Genomic DNA, 17,346 nt, shown 5'->3' on the forward strand with positions numbered 1-17,346 from the left:
CCCACTCTCCCTAAAATAAATAAATGAATAAAAATAAACAAAATATACAAATCAACTACAGGTTTAGGGAAAGTCACAAAGTTTTACCATGAAGTTTCATTTGTTTGTTTTCCTCCTCAAAGAGTTGAAGCTCCATGGGTATCGTGGGCTCAACACTTGCCAGGGACACTTTGGTTGATTCCCACAACATGTTGAGAGAGCTGAAGTTGTCAAACTTCCTTCCTTGTTGGTCAAACGCAGCCACGTCCAAAATGGGGTTACGGTAATTTGAAACAGGTACCTAAAAAGATGATCTCATTGATTTAAGTGTGAACAGCAATGAGCAAATAATGAGATCAATTCAACTAAAAACACAGAGGGACGGTTTGTTGATAATTGTGAGGGAAACACACACCACTTGTTTGTTCTGCTGCAGCAGTGAACAGGTCAGGTCAAGCTGTGGGCTGGTGTACACAGGGACCAGGGTGAGACGAGACGGAGGAGCACAGACAAACTTCACCAGTGCTGGCTCCACTGCAGGATAAGGGTTTGTCACACTAGCCTTGTTCCCCACGGTCACCTCCAGTGCCTGCCAAATAAGGTGAGGACAATTCAGAAAAGACAAATAACTTTTCTGAGCAATTGTCATAATAAAATGATACTCAACCTACAACTATCAACTGTGATCGAGTATTATTTTATCATCATGATAAGTCAATGACCGTCATTTCAGTTAAAATAATAAAAAAATAACTTATTTCTGTTCCAGCACTACACAAGAGATTCAGCTAAACTTGTTCATAGTGGCACTGAAGCAGAAGTATATTAGTTTGTTTGTTTGTTTGTAGCTCAAATCAAAGTGTTTGTTGATTCGTGAGATTATACAGGATGATGGATGTGAGAGTTCTTACAGGGTTTTACTGTTAATAGTCAGTCTATGTTAGCTTCAAGATAAAAAAAATTAAGTATGTGGCTGGGGATTTTGGCATTCTGGAGTCACCATGAAGTAATGCAGTGGGACAAAATGTTCTCAGGCGTTCAAGGCACCTAACTGAGTACCTGAAAGGATAATTATACTTGAAGTGTAATTCGGGTGGAGCAACACTTTAGAGGGTACAAAGATACAGTGTGTGCTAAAACTTCACATCATCAACTGTGCAACAGTGAGAAGACTCCTTCAGGGATCAATGAAGTAAATAACTTCCAGCTTTTCTGCAGCAAGGAAAGTAAATGAAGGCTTAAGTGTTGATAAACATTTCCTGCTGTCTCAACTTCTGTTGAGGACCTACACATCTATAGGAAGCGGTTCAAGAACAAATAGAGTTACTAAATTTTCTGAAGCATTATTTGCTCAACACTGCATCATGATGGCAAGGAAAAAATAAAATTACCAAAAGGATAACATACCATTCTAACCCAGACAACTTTATTATTGAAGATAAATTATTGAAATTGCAAAGAAAGCCAAAAAGTCAGCGAGGGTATTTACTCCAACAACAAAAGGAACTGGAGGAAACTATGACAGGAAGTGCGTTAGCAGACGTTAACATCTCAATCTTGTCAAAATTGTCAGAGTAAACACCTGACATGAAGCTCGCTGAAATAAGTTCACGGGCTGATAATTTAAAAGACTCATTGAACATATGAGGACTCTCGTATGATCTCAGAATATTGCAATTCTCATATGATCTGGAAAATCCAGCTATTGTACAAGGTAATGAGACATGGGTTAGTTACTGTTCAGTCTATTGTTTTTAAGTGAAGCCTCATGTGAGACACTTGTTTTTGTTTGTAGGGAACTTTCAGGTAGAAGAAGAAAATAAAGAAATATGATGATGTTCAGGGCAGCACAGTGGTTAGCACCATTGCCTCACAGCAAGAAGGTTCCAGGTTCGAGCCCTGGCTTGGTCACGGGATCTTTCTTTGATGAGTCTGCATGTTCTCCCTGTGCCTTCTATCTGGGTACTCTGGCTTCCTCCCACAGTCCAAAGATATGCAAATGGAGACTAAGCTAATTGGATACTCTAAATTGACTGTAGGCGTGGCTGTGAGTGTGAATGGTTGTCTGTCTAGATAACCCCTTTCACACTGAAACACGTGTCAAAGCGGGTTTTTGTGCCTGCGTTTGCTCGGCATCAGGGTGCATTCAAGCTTCCAGCAGACGCATGTCTGAGTTCCTGCTGTGAGGGTTGCGTGCCTGTGTTTTTCTCTGTCGTACATCATCACGCTGACAACGTCATCATACACATAAAAGTGCGCCTTGTCTCAAAATGCTGGTGATGTTCCCATAAATCACAGTGTCCCGTACGGTTCCAGAAATCTGCCGCCGGATCTCCTCTTCACCTCGGATGGCGAGCAGCTCGCGGACTTCACAATCTTGCCAGTGCTCTCCCATGATTGATAAAAAAAAGATGCGCAAGATCGCTATATAAGTTGTTTATAAACGCGGTCGCACTTGCGCAGTTCACGTTAGGGTTCCCCGGTTGGTGGGAGTTCTCAAGCACAGATTAATTCACGTAAGATCATACACATGTAAATTGTTTGGAAAAAAAAGGAGTGCAATAGAGTCTCAGGGAAATCAACAGGAAGACTGATGTTATGGCAGAGGCCAAAACTTTATTGAGAGATGAGGTAGCAGCTCTTGCAGCGCAGCCGAGTCCGTTTTTTTTTTTTCCCCGGGGCTTCCACAGTGACAGCCTGACAGGACAAAATCAGAATGAGACAGGAAAGTCGCGGGAAATCTGAGACAATGTGGGTTACCTTTTTCACAATGCAGGTGAGCTGAGCAGAGCTGAGGCAAGCCACTAAACACCCGGGTAGCTTGGAGGGTCGGTGGATGTGGGTCAAAATGCCAAGTCGACCCTTTCAGAGTGCCCAAACACCTGTGTTCACCTACGTTTTTGGTGCAGTGTGAAAGGGGCTTATGTGTTGGCCCTGTGATGGACTGTCCCCCCCTGTCCCCACCTCTCTCCTGAAAGCTGCTGGGATAGGCTGCACCCCCCCCCCCCCGCAACCCTTAAAAGGATAAGCGGAAGAAAATGGATGGATGGATGGATGGATGAAGAAGAAGAAGGGAGACACAGTATTGCAGTTCTTAATATGTCATCCCCCAACAAGAAGGTTCCAATTGCCCAAGTGTGAGTGTGATAGACTGTCTATCTCAATATGTTGACCCAGGGATGGACTGGTGACTTGACCAGGTTATACACCGCCTCTCACACAATGACAGCAGGGATAGGCTCCAGCATAAACTGATCTTAACAGGATAAGCGGTATAGACAATGGATGGATGAAGCCCAGTTATTTTAAGCCCCTTTCACACTGCACCAAAAACGTGGGTCAACACGGGTTTTTGGGCACTCTGAAAGGATTGACTCAGCATTTCGACCCGTGTCCACCAACTCGCCATTTCGACCCGCGTCCACCGACTCGCCAAGTGACCCTGGTGTTTAGTGGCTCGGCTCGCCTGCAGTGTGAAAAAGGCAACCCGCGTCGTCTCAGGTTTCACGCAACCTTCCTGTCACATCCTGATTTTGTCACTGCCAGGCTTTGCCTGTAGCTTCTTCGGCTCCCTTCCAGACTCACCAAAAACTCCAGCCTCCTTCGCTGCATTAGCACTCGGACATTTTCCAATCTGCGCTGAGTTTGTATGCTTTGCAAAAGAGACAACATTGCAATGCATGCAACGACAACGCTAACGTTCGACTCGGCGATGTCCACGTTGTCGTTTGTTTACCTCTCAGTGTTCCAGCGCACATTTATGTGAAATGATGTCAGCGCGATGACGTACGAGAGAGAAAAACACAGGCATGCAGCCCTCACAGCGGGAGTTCAGACCCGGGTTTTCTGGAAGCTTGAATACGCCCTAATGCCAAGCAAACGCGGGTCCAAAAACCCATGCGTTTTTCAGTGTGAAAAGGGTATTACATGACCATTCCCATTAAATTTGAGACAAGTATTGTATCATGATATAATATTACTATTTCTGTGAGAAATGATGTTGACTGTATTGCTCAAGAATCCGTTTCAACTTAAGTGCTGAATTTGAGCAGCAGTTTGACAGGTCAAGTGGCAGTAAGGAAGACATTGTTAAAAATACTTTAAAAAACGACATTGTTGTGCCCAAGAAAAAAAAAGTGATAAAAATCAAACATTTCTTTGCCCTGAAATGTTTAACAGGTCACTCTTGTACAAGTTATAAAAATAACTATATTATTTTTCTTTGATCAAATAAACTGGTCCATCATAAAAATGAGGCATTATTAGTTCCTACCTGCTCTCCCAGGGCTCGGCAGGTTGTTCTGACCCAGTGCTGGTTGTAGTTATGTGACGGAGGGCTGGTCAGAGTCAGGCTCACACTGGCCTCATCCTCAGCAGTCAAGTTGAAGAAGAACTTTGAGGGTTCTAAAACCCAAGGCCGTGGCCCCCCCTCAAACAACATGTCTTTAGAGGATCCCAGAGTCACCACAGCCACAGATACAGGGTCAACTGCCTGCAAAATGACATTATTTTACCATGAAACCTTTTCATTCACACAGTTACAGTCTTGTGACTCTTTTGAGAAAACAAAAACACAAAAGGAGCACAGACATAATGTAATATTAATGCATGTATTAATTTATATGTTAGAAACTTCAAGTGCATGAAGCATCTAATACACAGTCACACAGCAGTGAAACAAAACTGGGTCAATTTCAACCTGCCAGGGCTAAGTGGAAGAATGTCTGCATATTCTAAATACCACTATTGAATCCCATGATTAAAAAAAACAGGCTAAAAAAATGGATCCTCAAACAGCATGTTAGAACCTGGATGTAATATTCAGAAAAGCTAGAGCTATCTGTGATTCGAGAGTGATGAATGTTTCACAACAAGAGATTTGTCACCTCAACATAACACATGTCATACTGTTAAATTTTGTATTCTACCACAACTGCTAGAATCATTCCTATGCAGGAGGCAAACCTAGATGTACAAATCAGCGTTGTAAGTGTATAATGCATAATTGAAATGCATGGAGCCTTGAAGACACCTGAGAGGGGAACATTTTAACACTTGCTGATCATTGAATTGCTGCCTTGATTGTAAGAGGGAGCTGCGTGTATGAATGTGCATGAGTGAGTTTGCGTCTTTGGAGGACCAAAGCTAATTGGCACTTTGAGGTGAGTTAAAGAAATAAAGAAAAATCAAAACAAAGGCTTCAGGTAAAGTTCAAGATTACTGCACCCCACGGGTGCCACATAGCATTCAAAAAGAAACGTGTGAGGCATGTGAGTGCATAAATAGTTGGACATACAATCCCAAGGCCTTTAGAAATATCCATTATGTATAAAAGAGGCCAATATTAGAGTTAATCTTGAGCAAGATCCCAGAAGGACTTACTCTGACAGGAAGATAGGCAGCTATGGTGATCTTTGCACTGAGGTGAACATTGCCGTGGGTGTAGCTGACAGAAAGCGTGGTGTACCCAGGGGCTACAGCCTTGGCTCTCACACCACTGCAGTGACCCTGGCCTGGAGCCAGCCTCCCTGTATCCAGAAAAAAAAAAAAAAAGTATTTCAGGATGCCAAAGAACAGGAGAGAATTGACAATGTACAAGCAACTCCAATTGGTCACACAGGCCTACTCATTTATCTTCCTTTAAAACCATCCCTGGAGTATATAGGACTTATTTGTACCAGCTCAATCTTCTAATTAATTATACAAGATTCTGGAATTATAAAACTGTAGATCTTGAAAACAGAGGATGTATAAGCCATAAACAATCTAAACTGCTTAGTGTAAAAAGGGGATTGTGCACATGCATTAATCAATCAGGCTATTTATGTGTGCCATAATATAACTATCTTTATTGTCACTGTACTTGAACAATAAAATGTCATTTGGAGAGAGCCTGCAGGTGCCAAATTGAAGATGCCACATCTTCACATGACTGAGTATACAAATATAAAAACATAAACATAAAAAACAAAACAGAACAAGTACAAAAGCATACATGCATGCATATGTGAATGACTAATAAAAAGCATTTTGCTCCCAAAAAGCACCTTTTGTGCTTATCATGTATTTCCAAAATTATGTGGAGCTAAAGTATAAGGACTGATTCAAAAGTTTCCTTCTGTAGTGCTTTCCTGGGGAACTCAATAGACTTAAGTTGTTTTTTTTTGTTTTTTTTTTAAATCACTGAAGGGATTTCTGTGACAACAAATTACAAGCATAAAATATCTTCTAAGAAAGAATTATCCATTTAGTGTCAAAACACATTCAGTTTCAACACAGCACTGCTCAATAAACCAAAACCACAAACTACTTCAATGCCTGTCTCTGGTTCAGTTGGCCGCTGAACGGCCAGGCGTCATGAGCAGCTGAATCTCGCATTGACTAATTTGAACATAAAGAGGGGATCAATGAATGACTCTCATGACAGTGCGTCCACTGGTTAGTGACCTTCAGCTTGAATGCCATTCCATGTTCAGTCTGAATGACATGCCACAATCGGCAAAGATTTCTCTTTTTCTTGGAAACTTGTTGCCTCAAAATCCAATCCAGTCACAGAAGCGATACTTACCCTGTAGTTGTTGGAAGACACCGTGGCTCTCTTCCTCAACCTGCAGGTCGAAGTGGGAGCAGTCACTTAACATGACACGCTTTTTTTCCTCTTCCTCCAGCAGGCCAAATATCCTGAGGGGCAAATCGAGAACCAGGCCCACCCTGGCCTCAACCTGGCAAGGAGCAAAGTCCATTGCCACAGGCTCAACGACATACACCTGAGGAGCAAAATATCTGAGTTATCAGGGGAGGGAATGACAGTAACATGAGAAGATTCAAGTTATAAGTCTGTGACCTAGCTATAATAAATACTTTTATGGCCATACAAGGAAGTTGGATATAAAATTTATTGTATTGTCAGAATTTTATGTTGTCCCGATTGATAGTCATGCACTAAATACTTTATTATCAATTTTATTTTCAATTCTCCCGAATGATCTCAAGATATAAAATGCTTTCATTAAATGTGTGCTTTATTAAAGCTTTAACTGGGATCAGTAGCAAGCAAAGAGAATGAACAGGCTGAACACTGGAAAGATTCAATTTCCTTTCCTGATTTTTTATTTTCAGTTTCTGTGAAATTGTTTTATATTTCAGTCGTACTATTTCGGTTCAGTTTTTAAGCTGTGGTTGACTACACCAAGGGCACACAAGGGGTGCAAGCACCTCAAAATAAATGTGCAAGTGCGAAATGCCGTACAAATACTTGCAACAGTGAAAAAAAGCTGCAGCCATTAAAATTCCTGTTAAAAAATGTAGCCTCAATAATATCCGACAGACATCTAATTTTTGAAACAACCAAAACACTTGTGACTTCAGCACAAGTGTGTGATTAAGTGGGATGAGCCACCAAGCAATGCTAATGAAAGAAAATTATTTCATGGTCTCTGAATTAAGAAGCAAAGCAGTCACACCAAACTAATGCTGAAAATGGCCATATTCTGCATCTCAACACGTACAGCATGAATCACTATCAACTCAGGATTATCCTTCTTGTTTTATCTACTATATTCATGTAACAGCTTTTTTAAACAATGTGCCCATTTCCCATGTCAACATACCTTCATCTGGCCAAAGTGGAGTGGGTTGCGGAGGTCATGAGCATTAACTACACTGACACCAATGTCACTGACTGTCGTCATCACACCCTTCACGGTCACTGTGGCCACAGCTGTATTGGAGGAGGACCAGCTGAAATTTCCACTCCCTCCTGTTGCCTGTCACATCATCACAGAAAAGCATTTTATTGCTTGCATCAAGATTAGCAAAAATAATCTGAATTTAAGAATGATTGCAAAAGAATTCAAAAGTTAGAGACAGATTCAAGGCCATTCAAGTCTCTCACGTATTCCAATAAGATTATTACCTTTATTGTATACTGATAAGCTCCAACCTTGGGCTGCCATGGAAATGTGAGAATACTGGGACTAAGAACTATGGGGTTATAGATTTCCACATCCTGCTCATTGTGGACTGGGTTGACAAGCGGGTGGAGGCTCCCATTCTAAAAACAGAGCAGAGGCCGCAGGAAATGGTCATGGCTCTCTCCAATGAAGTGGAAGAAAAATGTTACACAACAATGATGCTCCAGCTGGAAATGTGCGAGGGTCAAAATAGTAATTAAACTGACTTCATCCACAACAGCTCTCAGGGTAGCATCAATTAGAGTTAGGCCTTCTTTTAGTGCCTTGACATGATGATATGATCCATTCAGAGAAGACTCCAGGATTTCAAAGTATTCTGTAGGAAATCCAGTGTCTATACGGACATTCTGCAAAATAAGAGAAATTTCAATTTGACATTAGATGTAGGCCTAATTCCATCAAAATAGACATACAAATCACACACATTGATGCTCTGTCAAGATTGACGTCTTCCAATGACCTTTTTCTCACCACTAAACTGAACACCACTTGAAATTTTGGTAATAAAACTCATAGGGCAGTACAGGAAGACTCGATGCACCCTAACTCATTCTTCTTTAATGTCTCTCAGATGTTCCTCGGGCTGCACTGGATTTAAGATGACCAAGCTTTAGAAAATCCCATTCCACCTCAGTCATAAGCAAGTAAATCAAAATATATGTCACCCGAAAAAAACGAAAAAAAAAAAAGCATCAAGACAAATAAGTCAGACTGCTAATGTAGAGGTTGGCACCAATGATAAAATGTGAAAACTTCAGACAGTTTGCCAAATGATATGCCTGTTTCTTTTACAAAATAAAACTAATTCACCCATTCATAGACAAACTGACGGTGATGGCTACTCCTGAGCCATGCTGCCCTAATGCTACAAGAATTTTATGTTACCATCAAATCCTCTACTGACAGATATAAAAATACATATTAATTCAAAAACAAACTCATAAAGGTTAATTGTATAACAAAAGCTTACTTACATCAGAGAGGTACATTTTATTGCCGGACTTATCGAATACTTCGATACGGATATCATACTCTCTGCCTGTTTCCAGAACCCAACTGTCTCCTGGATGAATTTTAAATCCTAAACAAAAGGAAAACAAGAGATGAACTAAATATTTAAACTCATAACAGGTGTGTAACATGTTTTTTTAATAGTAAGAGCAAGAGGCAAACCTAGATAGCCCGGTTCGACCACATATAGAGTGCTGTTGGGTAGGCGAGACACTCCTTGCATTCGAAGACCTAAATAGACGCTACTAAGGAAAATGAAGTCAGCTCTTCAACATATTTTTGTTACAAGATGCACATTATTTGTTAGTATTTTAAATAAAATCGAAGGCAAATTGGCTCAAAATGCCCAGAAGGGCGGAGAAAAACAAAGCTCTTCTGGAACAATTTGGAGTATATGTATGATCCAAGTTACCTTTGGGAGTTAACGCTCAGGTTTTTTGCCCAACACTCAAGACTCAGTGCTACTGACATTTGGTAACTGTCTTTCATCTTGCCCAAAATCTTTTTTAAAAAACAGTAAGATGAAAAGTGTTGGGAGGTAGGAGCTGGAACAAAAACTGGGGCAATAAAGTCAATACTTGCCAAATTGAAAATCCATAAATAGGACACAGAAAATGAATATTTTAGACATTTTTCAGCCCTTTATTACAGGGTCACAAATTATCATTATTTCAAAACTTATTTGTCACATATTTAGAATAAAACTGACATAACTTCTATTCATAATGCCACTACTGTAATTTTTTTTTTTTTTTTTTTAAACAGGGTTTGTTTTACTGAATTCCATGAATGGTTGACATTCCATGACAGCTCAAGAGACCATTTATGACCACTGGATTAACTACTTAAGTGTGATGTGGACTATACTTAGCTAACATAAATGTTTATTTGAGAACAAATGATCTGATATGTGTGCTCAATGTATGTGCTGCGCTGGTTTTATTTAGAAAATTGAAGGCTTGTTCCACAGAATATTAGTTTTCCAACTTTATATGGCATAACCAAAGACTAAAACATTGTAGCTTTTATGTTTTTGGTGTATACTGAAGTTCAGTAATACAGCAAAGGCTAGCTTGGCCTAATATTTGACCCTTGATCAAACAACATAATGTAGGCTTCCACAAACAAAACCGTTAAGTAATATAAGAACGTGTGACAAAGGTGCCTTGTTCCAAGCTTTGTCTAGCAGGAAGTCCCCCATCAGACTTTGCATTAAACCATGTATAAACTACAACATAAGGATACTCTTATGGTCCAGCACCACATTGATGTGTCCCAGTTGAACTGTTTTAACTGTGGAAGTGCTCTGATCCAAACTGGCAACAGCTACCTCTGGGTTTCCATCAGGGCTGACCACACTGTTCTGAAGGTGCAGCTCATACTGATCACAAGGCATAGGGAGCTCTTGAGAAACACAAGACAAAAACACAAATTAGCTCAAGAGCAGCTTTCTCTGCACATAACACAGATTTGTAACTGAAAAGGAAATGACACTGATTGACACGACATGACTGTTCAATTCTGTAAGTCCAAAGACTATACCAGGCATTTTTATGAAACATTTTAGTTGGTCCACAGATGGTGGAACATTATGGAGCTAGTGAGAGTTTGTGCAATGATGTACACCTGTTATTGTGCCCTGTCTTATCTTCAGGACCCTGTATCGGATGGAAGTTCCAGCCAGCAAGTAGACATCGTGAGCAGGAGTTAGCAGGATGTTTTCTAGAATCAGCAGTCTCACCTCTGCTGCACCCACATCCTGTGGTACAGATGCCATGGTTACCGAACAATACAGCGTCAGCTTCAGCAAACCAGAGTGAACTGGTGTGACTATTCAGAAAATAGACGACGACACAATTTTAAACTGCAAGTATCATTGCAAAAAAATAAACTGTCCTCTTTGGCCAATAAATAAGCTATTTAAATAGACTGAAAAAAACAAAGTTGTAACTATTATGCAATCTTATAGCTCTTTTTAGAAGTCTGCAGAGTAGCCATCCCAGACACCATAATTTAATTTTAATCTACTGTTACAATTTACACATTTTAAAAATAGACCATGGAAAGCTTCAGGCCATCTATGACTCAAGTAATAAATTTGAATATTTAAATGTGTTTAATGCTGATGTCAAAAAACTAAGAAATATCTCCACTCTAACAGCTTACCTTATACAAGGATTCTTGTATTTTTGCCTTCAATTTAGCATGTCCCGTTTTCAGTCCTGACACCAAAATAATGTCACCCTGTTTCCCAACACGTTCCATTTCAGATATGTATCCAGGGGGTGTGTATGTGGACTCCGAGAATTTTAGTACCCTTGAAAAGAGAGGAGACGTTAGATTCGACCTAAAACACTCCCTAATATCATATCATGAATGATTCCCTTTCTTTAGACGAGGCAACATTAAAGCAACACACTAATTTGGCAAACTTACACAAAATTTAATCATCTTTATGGTCAGCTCTACAAGGCAGGTTAGACTGTATAATGTTGACTGTACTTCACAGCTCTGTGGAGTTTTAACACAGTATTAACACAGGGAGCCTTACCGTAATGAATTGTAAGAATCAGAGAATCCATTCACATCTACATCTTTCACTAAAGTCCAGTCAAACACCAGGCCTGCGAGGGTGCTGAAGGTGTTTCCTGCAACATAAAAATAAATGCAAAAGTCAGACCTAATATTTCTTTAAGCCTTAAACCTCAAATATAAGATGTGTGTATGCAAGATTTTTTAAACAACACATTTGCATATATTTATAGTAAGTCTGAGAATACATTTAAGTATATAATGGACACTGAGCAAATTTGTCTGAAAGCTCTGGCAGCTGAATTAGCTCAATAGCAAAAGCAATAGCCATTTGATTGCAGGATTGTAGCAATCCTTTTGCAATGCACCCAATCTGAGGAATCTAAAATGCTCTTTTAGGGCCAAAGCTAACAAAAACAAAATGCCAGGCCCTGGAGCCATCATCACAAAGAATCAGAGACTGTAGCTACAGCTCATTAAACTAAGTGTGTCTGCCTCAAATGGAACCAGTCGCACAGAACAAACACAGCTACCTCCCAGTAGAAGCCTAAAGGGAAAGAAAACACTGCCTCGAGGCAGATTGGCTATTGTGTTGGGATTTTTTTCTTTTTTTTGGGCTGCAGCAAATAAGCAGAGCCACATGGACTTGTTACAGTTAGAAAATTATGCCACAGTATACAGTATGTCAAGACTTGTTCAACATGGATAGTTTTCTTCTAGAGTTAAAAGAATATTTCATAATCACCAGCAGTGACTACTGAAAAGAACTTTACCCTCTGAGTCCAATGCATGAATTTTGAGTGCCAGTGGTGAGTCTTCAAGATGTAGCTCTCTGGTGGTGGACACGATCTGGATCTCATTGATGATGTCGACAATGGCATCACAACGCAGTACCTGTCCTGAAACTGCCAATAGAAATGGGGGGGGGGGGGGGGGGGGGGGCATCATAGTTACAACACGTGTGTACACAACACAATAAACCAAACAGAAGCTCATAAGTGGCTTGCTTTTTTTTTTTTTTTAAACAAACAGTAAATAAGATCAAACAAATCAGAAATCTAACTTTTGACTGAAATGGAAGTCAGTGTAAATGTTTCTCTGGTAGTCTACTGGAGTACTCTACCAGTTACCCAATTTTGTGGCGCTTCTGGTCTGTCAAGAGGGCTTCTGTAAATTATAAACAATTATGTTTTGCTAAACTCCAACAGCAGGAGCAAGTTAGGCGACATTCAATGTCAAACCATTTGTTTTGAAAGGTGAGACCTATGTGGAAAGACCAGTGTGTGTGATTTTCTGATTACAAAGCAAAAGTATCCAACTGCCATTCATCTGTGACAATTCAACACAAAAAGCATGCATTACTGCACAATACCAAAGGAGGAAGATGAAAAAGTATTGTGCAAGAGAATCACCCTTTGCAACAGCTTGTCAATTAGATTTGCACAATTTGAACAGCTTACATTGCACAATGGGGTGCACATCATTTTAAGGTAATATTTTCCCAGGGATTCTTTTACACACACACAATTTGGGCATGGGATCTTTCTGTGTGGAGTCTCCATGTTCTCCCTGTTCCTGTGTGGGTTCTCTCTGGGTACTCCAGCTTCCTCCCACAGTCCAAAGACATGCAAGAGGGGACTAGGTTAAACGAATACTCTAAATTGACTGTAGATGTGGCTGTGTGTGAAAGGCTGTCCGTCTATATGTGTTGGCCCTGCGATGGAGTGATTCCCCATCCAGGTTCCAAAAAACAATTTCCCAGTTGTGTGTATGACATTTACCAACATCTTCAGCCAAAATGATGCTGGTCAGCCTGGAGTGCTGGGTGGAGAGAGCCTGGAGAACAGCTCTCCTGGAGCAGCCTCGATCACTCTCCTCATCCACAGGCTGGATACTGGCTACCTCTGGTCTGGTTGAAGACCTGGAGAAGTAAAACCAGAATACAGCATAGTGCATATGGAAGTAGCTATATTTTGCTACAGTGAGGTTTAGTTTTAACCTGGTTGATCACTGATCAGAATAATGTGAAACAAAATTTTTATATTAGAAGGCAGTTTGACACTTAAACTTATTATAAATAAGATATACAGAAACTGATCTATACAACATTTGCATATTATCTGCAGATATTGGCCTTATTTTTTGTAATCAAGTTATAAACAGCCCAGGGTTATCTCAAGTATGTCTACTTTGCTCATTGCCTGTTGAGTAAGCAATGTGGTAAATATGATTTATGTTTTTTCCAAAAGTTTGGAAAAATAACAAATGTTACTTTTTCCTGCTTACGATGATTACATGAATTTTTCACATGTACAATTTCTAAATACTTTATGAACATGCCTAATAGTGAACGTCATCAGTGAATACTGGTTATCAGAAGTAAAAATATCGGATAAAAATTCCAATATAATGCAACCCTACGCCACATGTCTAGACATTTAGCCGTACACCACGATGATAAGGCTGAAGTCTCAGTTGCCTCCAACCATGTGGCATAACTTGAAAAAGCATGCTTCCGCTTCAGACCAATAAATCTATACGGGTATTTCTCACTCACCATCTGTAGCAGCCTTCAGTAGTTTCCAACGTGAAGTTGATTCTTGTACTTCTTGCAAGCGGTAACAAAACTTTAGGTATATTTAATTTCGATGAACCGTAAACTTGAAGAGTTATCATTAATGTTAAACATAACAATAAACACAATTCTCGCAAAGTCATCTTTGCCAAGATTTATAGGCTGTGAAACTAACGGCAAAGTGAATGAATGAAAGAACGCTACTAGCTAAACTTCACTTGTCCCATGAAGTTCTTGCTATGGCTAACAGTGCAACAGTTTTGGAAATTTGGTGTTTAGCTCTGTGGCCATCGCGACTGAATCTATTTCTCAACGACAACACACCACCAATTTAAAATATTTGTCAAGAGGTAGTAACGTTAACGGAGGACAAACGGACGCATGATAGTAATGTTACAATTGCGGTGTCCTCCGGTGCTAAGGTCCTTCGCTACTTTTGTTTTTCTTCGAAGACACTTCAAAACGCGCCCAACTGTAGACCCTTCACTTGCATATGCCAGTTAAATATTGTTGTATTCACTTGGCTAATGAAGAGCTAGAATCCGCATGTTTTAGTACAAATACCCGCCATTAAAAATTATAGGACTTCCAGTGAGCATGCCGGGAGTAGGGAAACGTCACCACGTCCCGGTCAAGGAAGATGACGCTGTTTCTTAAAGGTACAGTAATGTTGACTAATTGTAAATTCCCAACCAGGCAGAGCTATGAAGCCTCGGGAGCAAGGGAGACCTTAGAAATACCAAGTTCACATCATGATGTTTTGATGAATTGCACGTTTGTTTGTGAATATCACAATATTGATGACAAAATCATTTGAGGCTCCCTGCAATTCTCCATTTTTTTCTGTATTGTCAAAATGTATGATGGACTTTATGGATAGAAATGATTTAGTATTTCAGCATAGATACGTGGATTGTGTGAAGAGGAAAAAAATTGCCTACTTTCTCTAATTAATTTATTTTTTAAGATTTGTATTCATTTATTTTCATTCAACAAAATGAAAAAAATGTTTCGTAAGAGGATGCATGTACATACCAAGTTTGGTTTACATGAACATGGAGTAATTAGAAATAAAACAGAAAACTCAAATAATAATAATACAGTGTAAACAAAATAAAAAGCAAAGTACATATAAATGTAAAATAATCAGACAGATTTTAGAGGACAGTTTACCTTCTCCAACTCTCAGTCTGATGTCTGTGAAAATTAAGTAAAATTGCTTGTGCAACATTAATGACAGAGGAAAATAATTGATCTTTCCTAGGAAAGTTAATCTAAACTGATTGAATTCTTCACTACACCAGCAAGTCTCCACAAGGAAGGAAGACAAAATGTCTCCAACAAGTAGGATTCAAGTGGTGCAGAAGTACCCAAATGCAAACAATGGCAGAAAGGAAAATATGAAGAATTCAATATTCATGAAACAAAATAAATTAACCTCCAAGAGTCTCAACTCTGATGACTACAGCAAACAGTGTGGTGTAACAAGGCAGGGAAACATAATGATCTGACAAAGACTGACGTGTAACAGAACTCTCATGGATACATATAATTTCTATAAATGACACCTCAAGAAACAAGTGGGAGAACATGAGAGTGGGAATGGAGCTGAATGGCCAGGGCTTTGGCTCGAAGAGGGTTGATAGACTGATGAGACACAGGTGATTCACTTTAAAGGGTGGGGGAAAAGACAGTGACAGGAAGAACAAACAGACACAAGAGGGACTTGAATTTTAAAAAAAAAACAGGAACAGCAACCAACTAATGAAAGCACTGAATAACTATGATCATAACTAAGTGCATATGAGCACAAACTAAAAATCCATGACTAAACTCAGATGGAACCATGACGCTAAGCTTCTTTCTCTAACATTTCAGAAACAAAAACAATATCTCAGAAAACAAACCAAAATTTCTATGCCAGGCCAAGCTTCCTAATTTTAGTATCTTGACTGAAAACAGCTGGCTCCAACTCTAGTATTTTGTTCACATATTTTGTTAAATAGAGGGGGACTGTTGATCTTTGCCTGGTGCCTCCAAATCACTACAAACACCCCTGCATATGCTTTCATTATGGAGAAACGCTACCATTCATTTAGAGGCCGATTTCTGGCCACCTGGTGTCCAATATCAGCATTTGCTTGGTTTTGGTCTTTATCAGCTCCTAGGAAAAATATCTGTCTTTAACTGTTGAATGCTCCAATGTGTTCACTAACCAAATGCTTCCTGTCTCCAAGGTACCTCCATTTGGTGCTGAGAAGGTTATGCTCAGTGGATTTTTAGAGCTTCATCTCTTAAAACAGTTTGCTGGGACCAAAGCAAGATTGTAAAAATGATGTGAATGAACCAAAACAGTAAAGTTGCAAGCCAGACAGCTGAACAAAGAAAGCTGTAAAGTTAGGTGATAATTCTCAGTACATTACCCTCGTATTGCACATTGTCCTTTGATGCAGTGATACTGTAACAATATTGATTATAGCTATTTCATTCACAGTTTTGTAATGAATTACAGACAATGAAGACAACCCAAAAGGATTTAGATGTATCCACTAAAACTACCATACAGTTTTGATTTTTTGCTTGTGAAACATTCGTTTTTTATAGACTTCAAGGCTGTTGAAATAATGGGGTGTTATATATCATAACAATGTTACATTATTGTGCCCTTTCCATGTATTAACAAACGTTTAACAAAACATTTGTGACACCTGTATATAAGATACAATCTTAAACAACCCTATGACTAAAGACGGCCTCAAAAATCCTCATAAACTTGAACCAACCCTGCCCTGCCACCATGTCAACAAAAAACATGAATTTATTTCCAAAAGTGTGATTTATTGTTAAGCCATCTCAGTGGATTATTACTGTTTACTGAGATAAAGTGATAACTTTGAGTGTCCTTGCCCTAATGGTGACCTGCGAGTGTTTGACTTATCCTTGACACATCTTGTAGCTGCGTTTGATTGATGAAATCCATTAGGATGCAAATCCAATTTTTACCTGCCCAAGAGAAATTTTTACCCTGCCAAATAGGTGACTGCAAATGCTGCTGTTAGAAATCGGCTGACACAAGTACGGTAACTGATGAAAACTTCTGCACTTGCTTTTTTTTCATTGAGCTATAAAATGAACCTCTCTGTGGCTGTTGTGTTTGGTTGGGTAACATCATTTAGACAAGTTGAAAAGCCACAATTTTCACCCCTAGATGTCACTGAAAGCTACCTGTAGATTATCCTCAACCTGAGCAAGAAAAGTAATAATGTTAAAGAGGCA

General features: G+C 39.5%; 1 protein-coding gene across 2 annotated transcripts in view; it reads right to left on the minus strand.

Annotated features, from left to right (window-relative positions):
* Nucleotides 1–14,680, minus strand: part of nup210 (nucleoporin 210) — a 33,849-nt gene extending 19,169 nt beyond the window's left edge. For both annotated transcript variants that reach the window (XM_086213635.1, XM_086213634.1), the window contains exons 1-17: nucleotides 14,053–14,680; nucleotides 13,277–13,416; nucleotides 12,269–12,400; nucleotides 11,515–11,611; nucleotides 11,130–11,280; nucleotides 10,590–10,722; nucleotides 10,209–10,367; nucleotides 9,126–9,194; nucleotides 8,927–9,033; nucleotides 8,159–8,299; nucleotides 7,895–8,032; nucleotides 7,590–7,745; nucleotides 6,548–6,746; nucleotides 5,362–5,507; nucleotides 4,253–4,471; nucleotides 395–568; nucleotides 88–280 (exon numbers count right to left, since the gene is read on the minus strand). In XM_086213635.1, the coding sequence (XP_086069761.1) occupies nucleotides 88–280; nucleotides 395–568; nucleotides 4,253–4,471; nucleotides 5,362–5,507; nucleotides 6,548–6,746; nucleotides 7,590–7,745; nucleotides 7,895–8,032; nucleotides 8,159–8,299; nucleotides 8,927–9,033; nucleotides 9,126–9,194; nucleotides 10,209–10,367; nucleotides 10,590–10,722; nucleotides 11,130–11,280; nucleotides 11,515–11,611; nucleotides 12,269–12,400; nucleotides 13,277–13,416; nucleotides 14,053–14,213 (2,515 nt within the window). In that variant the 5' untranslated portion in view covers nucleotides 14,214–14,680. The remainder of the gene's footprint in view (nucleotides 1–87; nucleotides 281–394; nucleotides 569–4,252; nucleotides 4,472–5,361; nucleotides 5,508–6,547; nucleotides 6,747–7,589; nucleotides 7,746–7,894; nucleotides 8,033–8,158; nucleotides 8,300–8,926; nucleotides 9,034–9,125; nucleotides 9,195–10,208; nucleotides 10,368–10,589; nucleotides 10,723–11,129; nucleotides 11,281–11,514; nucleotides 11,612–12,268; nucleotides 12,401–13,276; nucleotides 13,417–14,052) is intronic.
* Nucleotides 14,681–17,346: the final 2,666 nt, after the last annotated feature.

The sequence above is a fragment of the Aulostomus chinensis genome, chromosome 9 (genome assembly GCF_037954235.1).
Source record: "Aulostomus chinensis isolate RoL2024-O1b breed Wild chromosome 9, RoL_Achi_v1.0, whole genome shotgun sequence".
Classification (NCBI taxonomy): domain Eukaryota; kingdom Metazoa; phylum Chordata; class Actinopteri; order Syngnathiformes; family Aulostomidae; genus Aulostomus; species Aulostomus chinensis.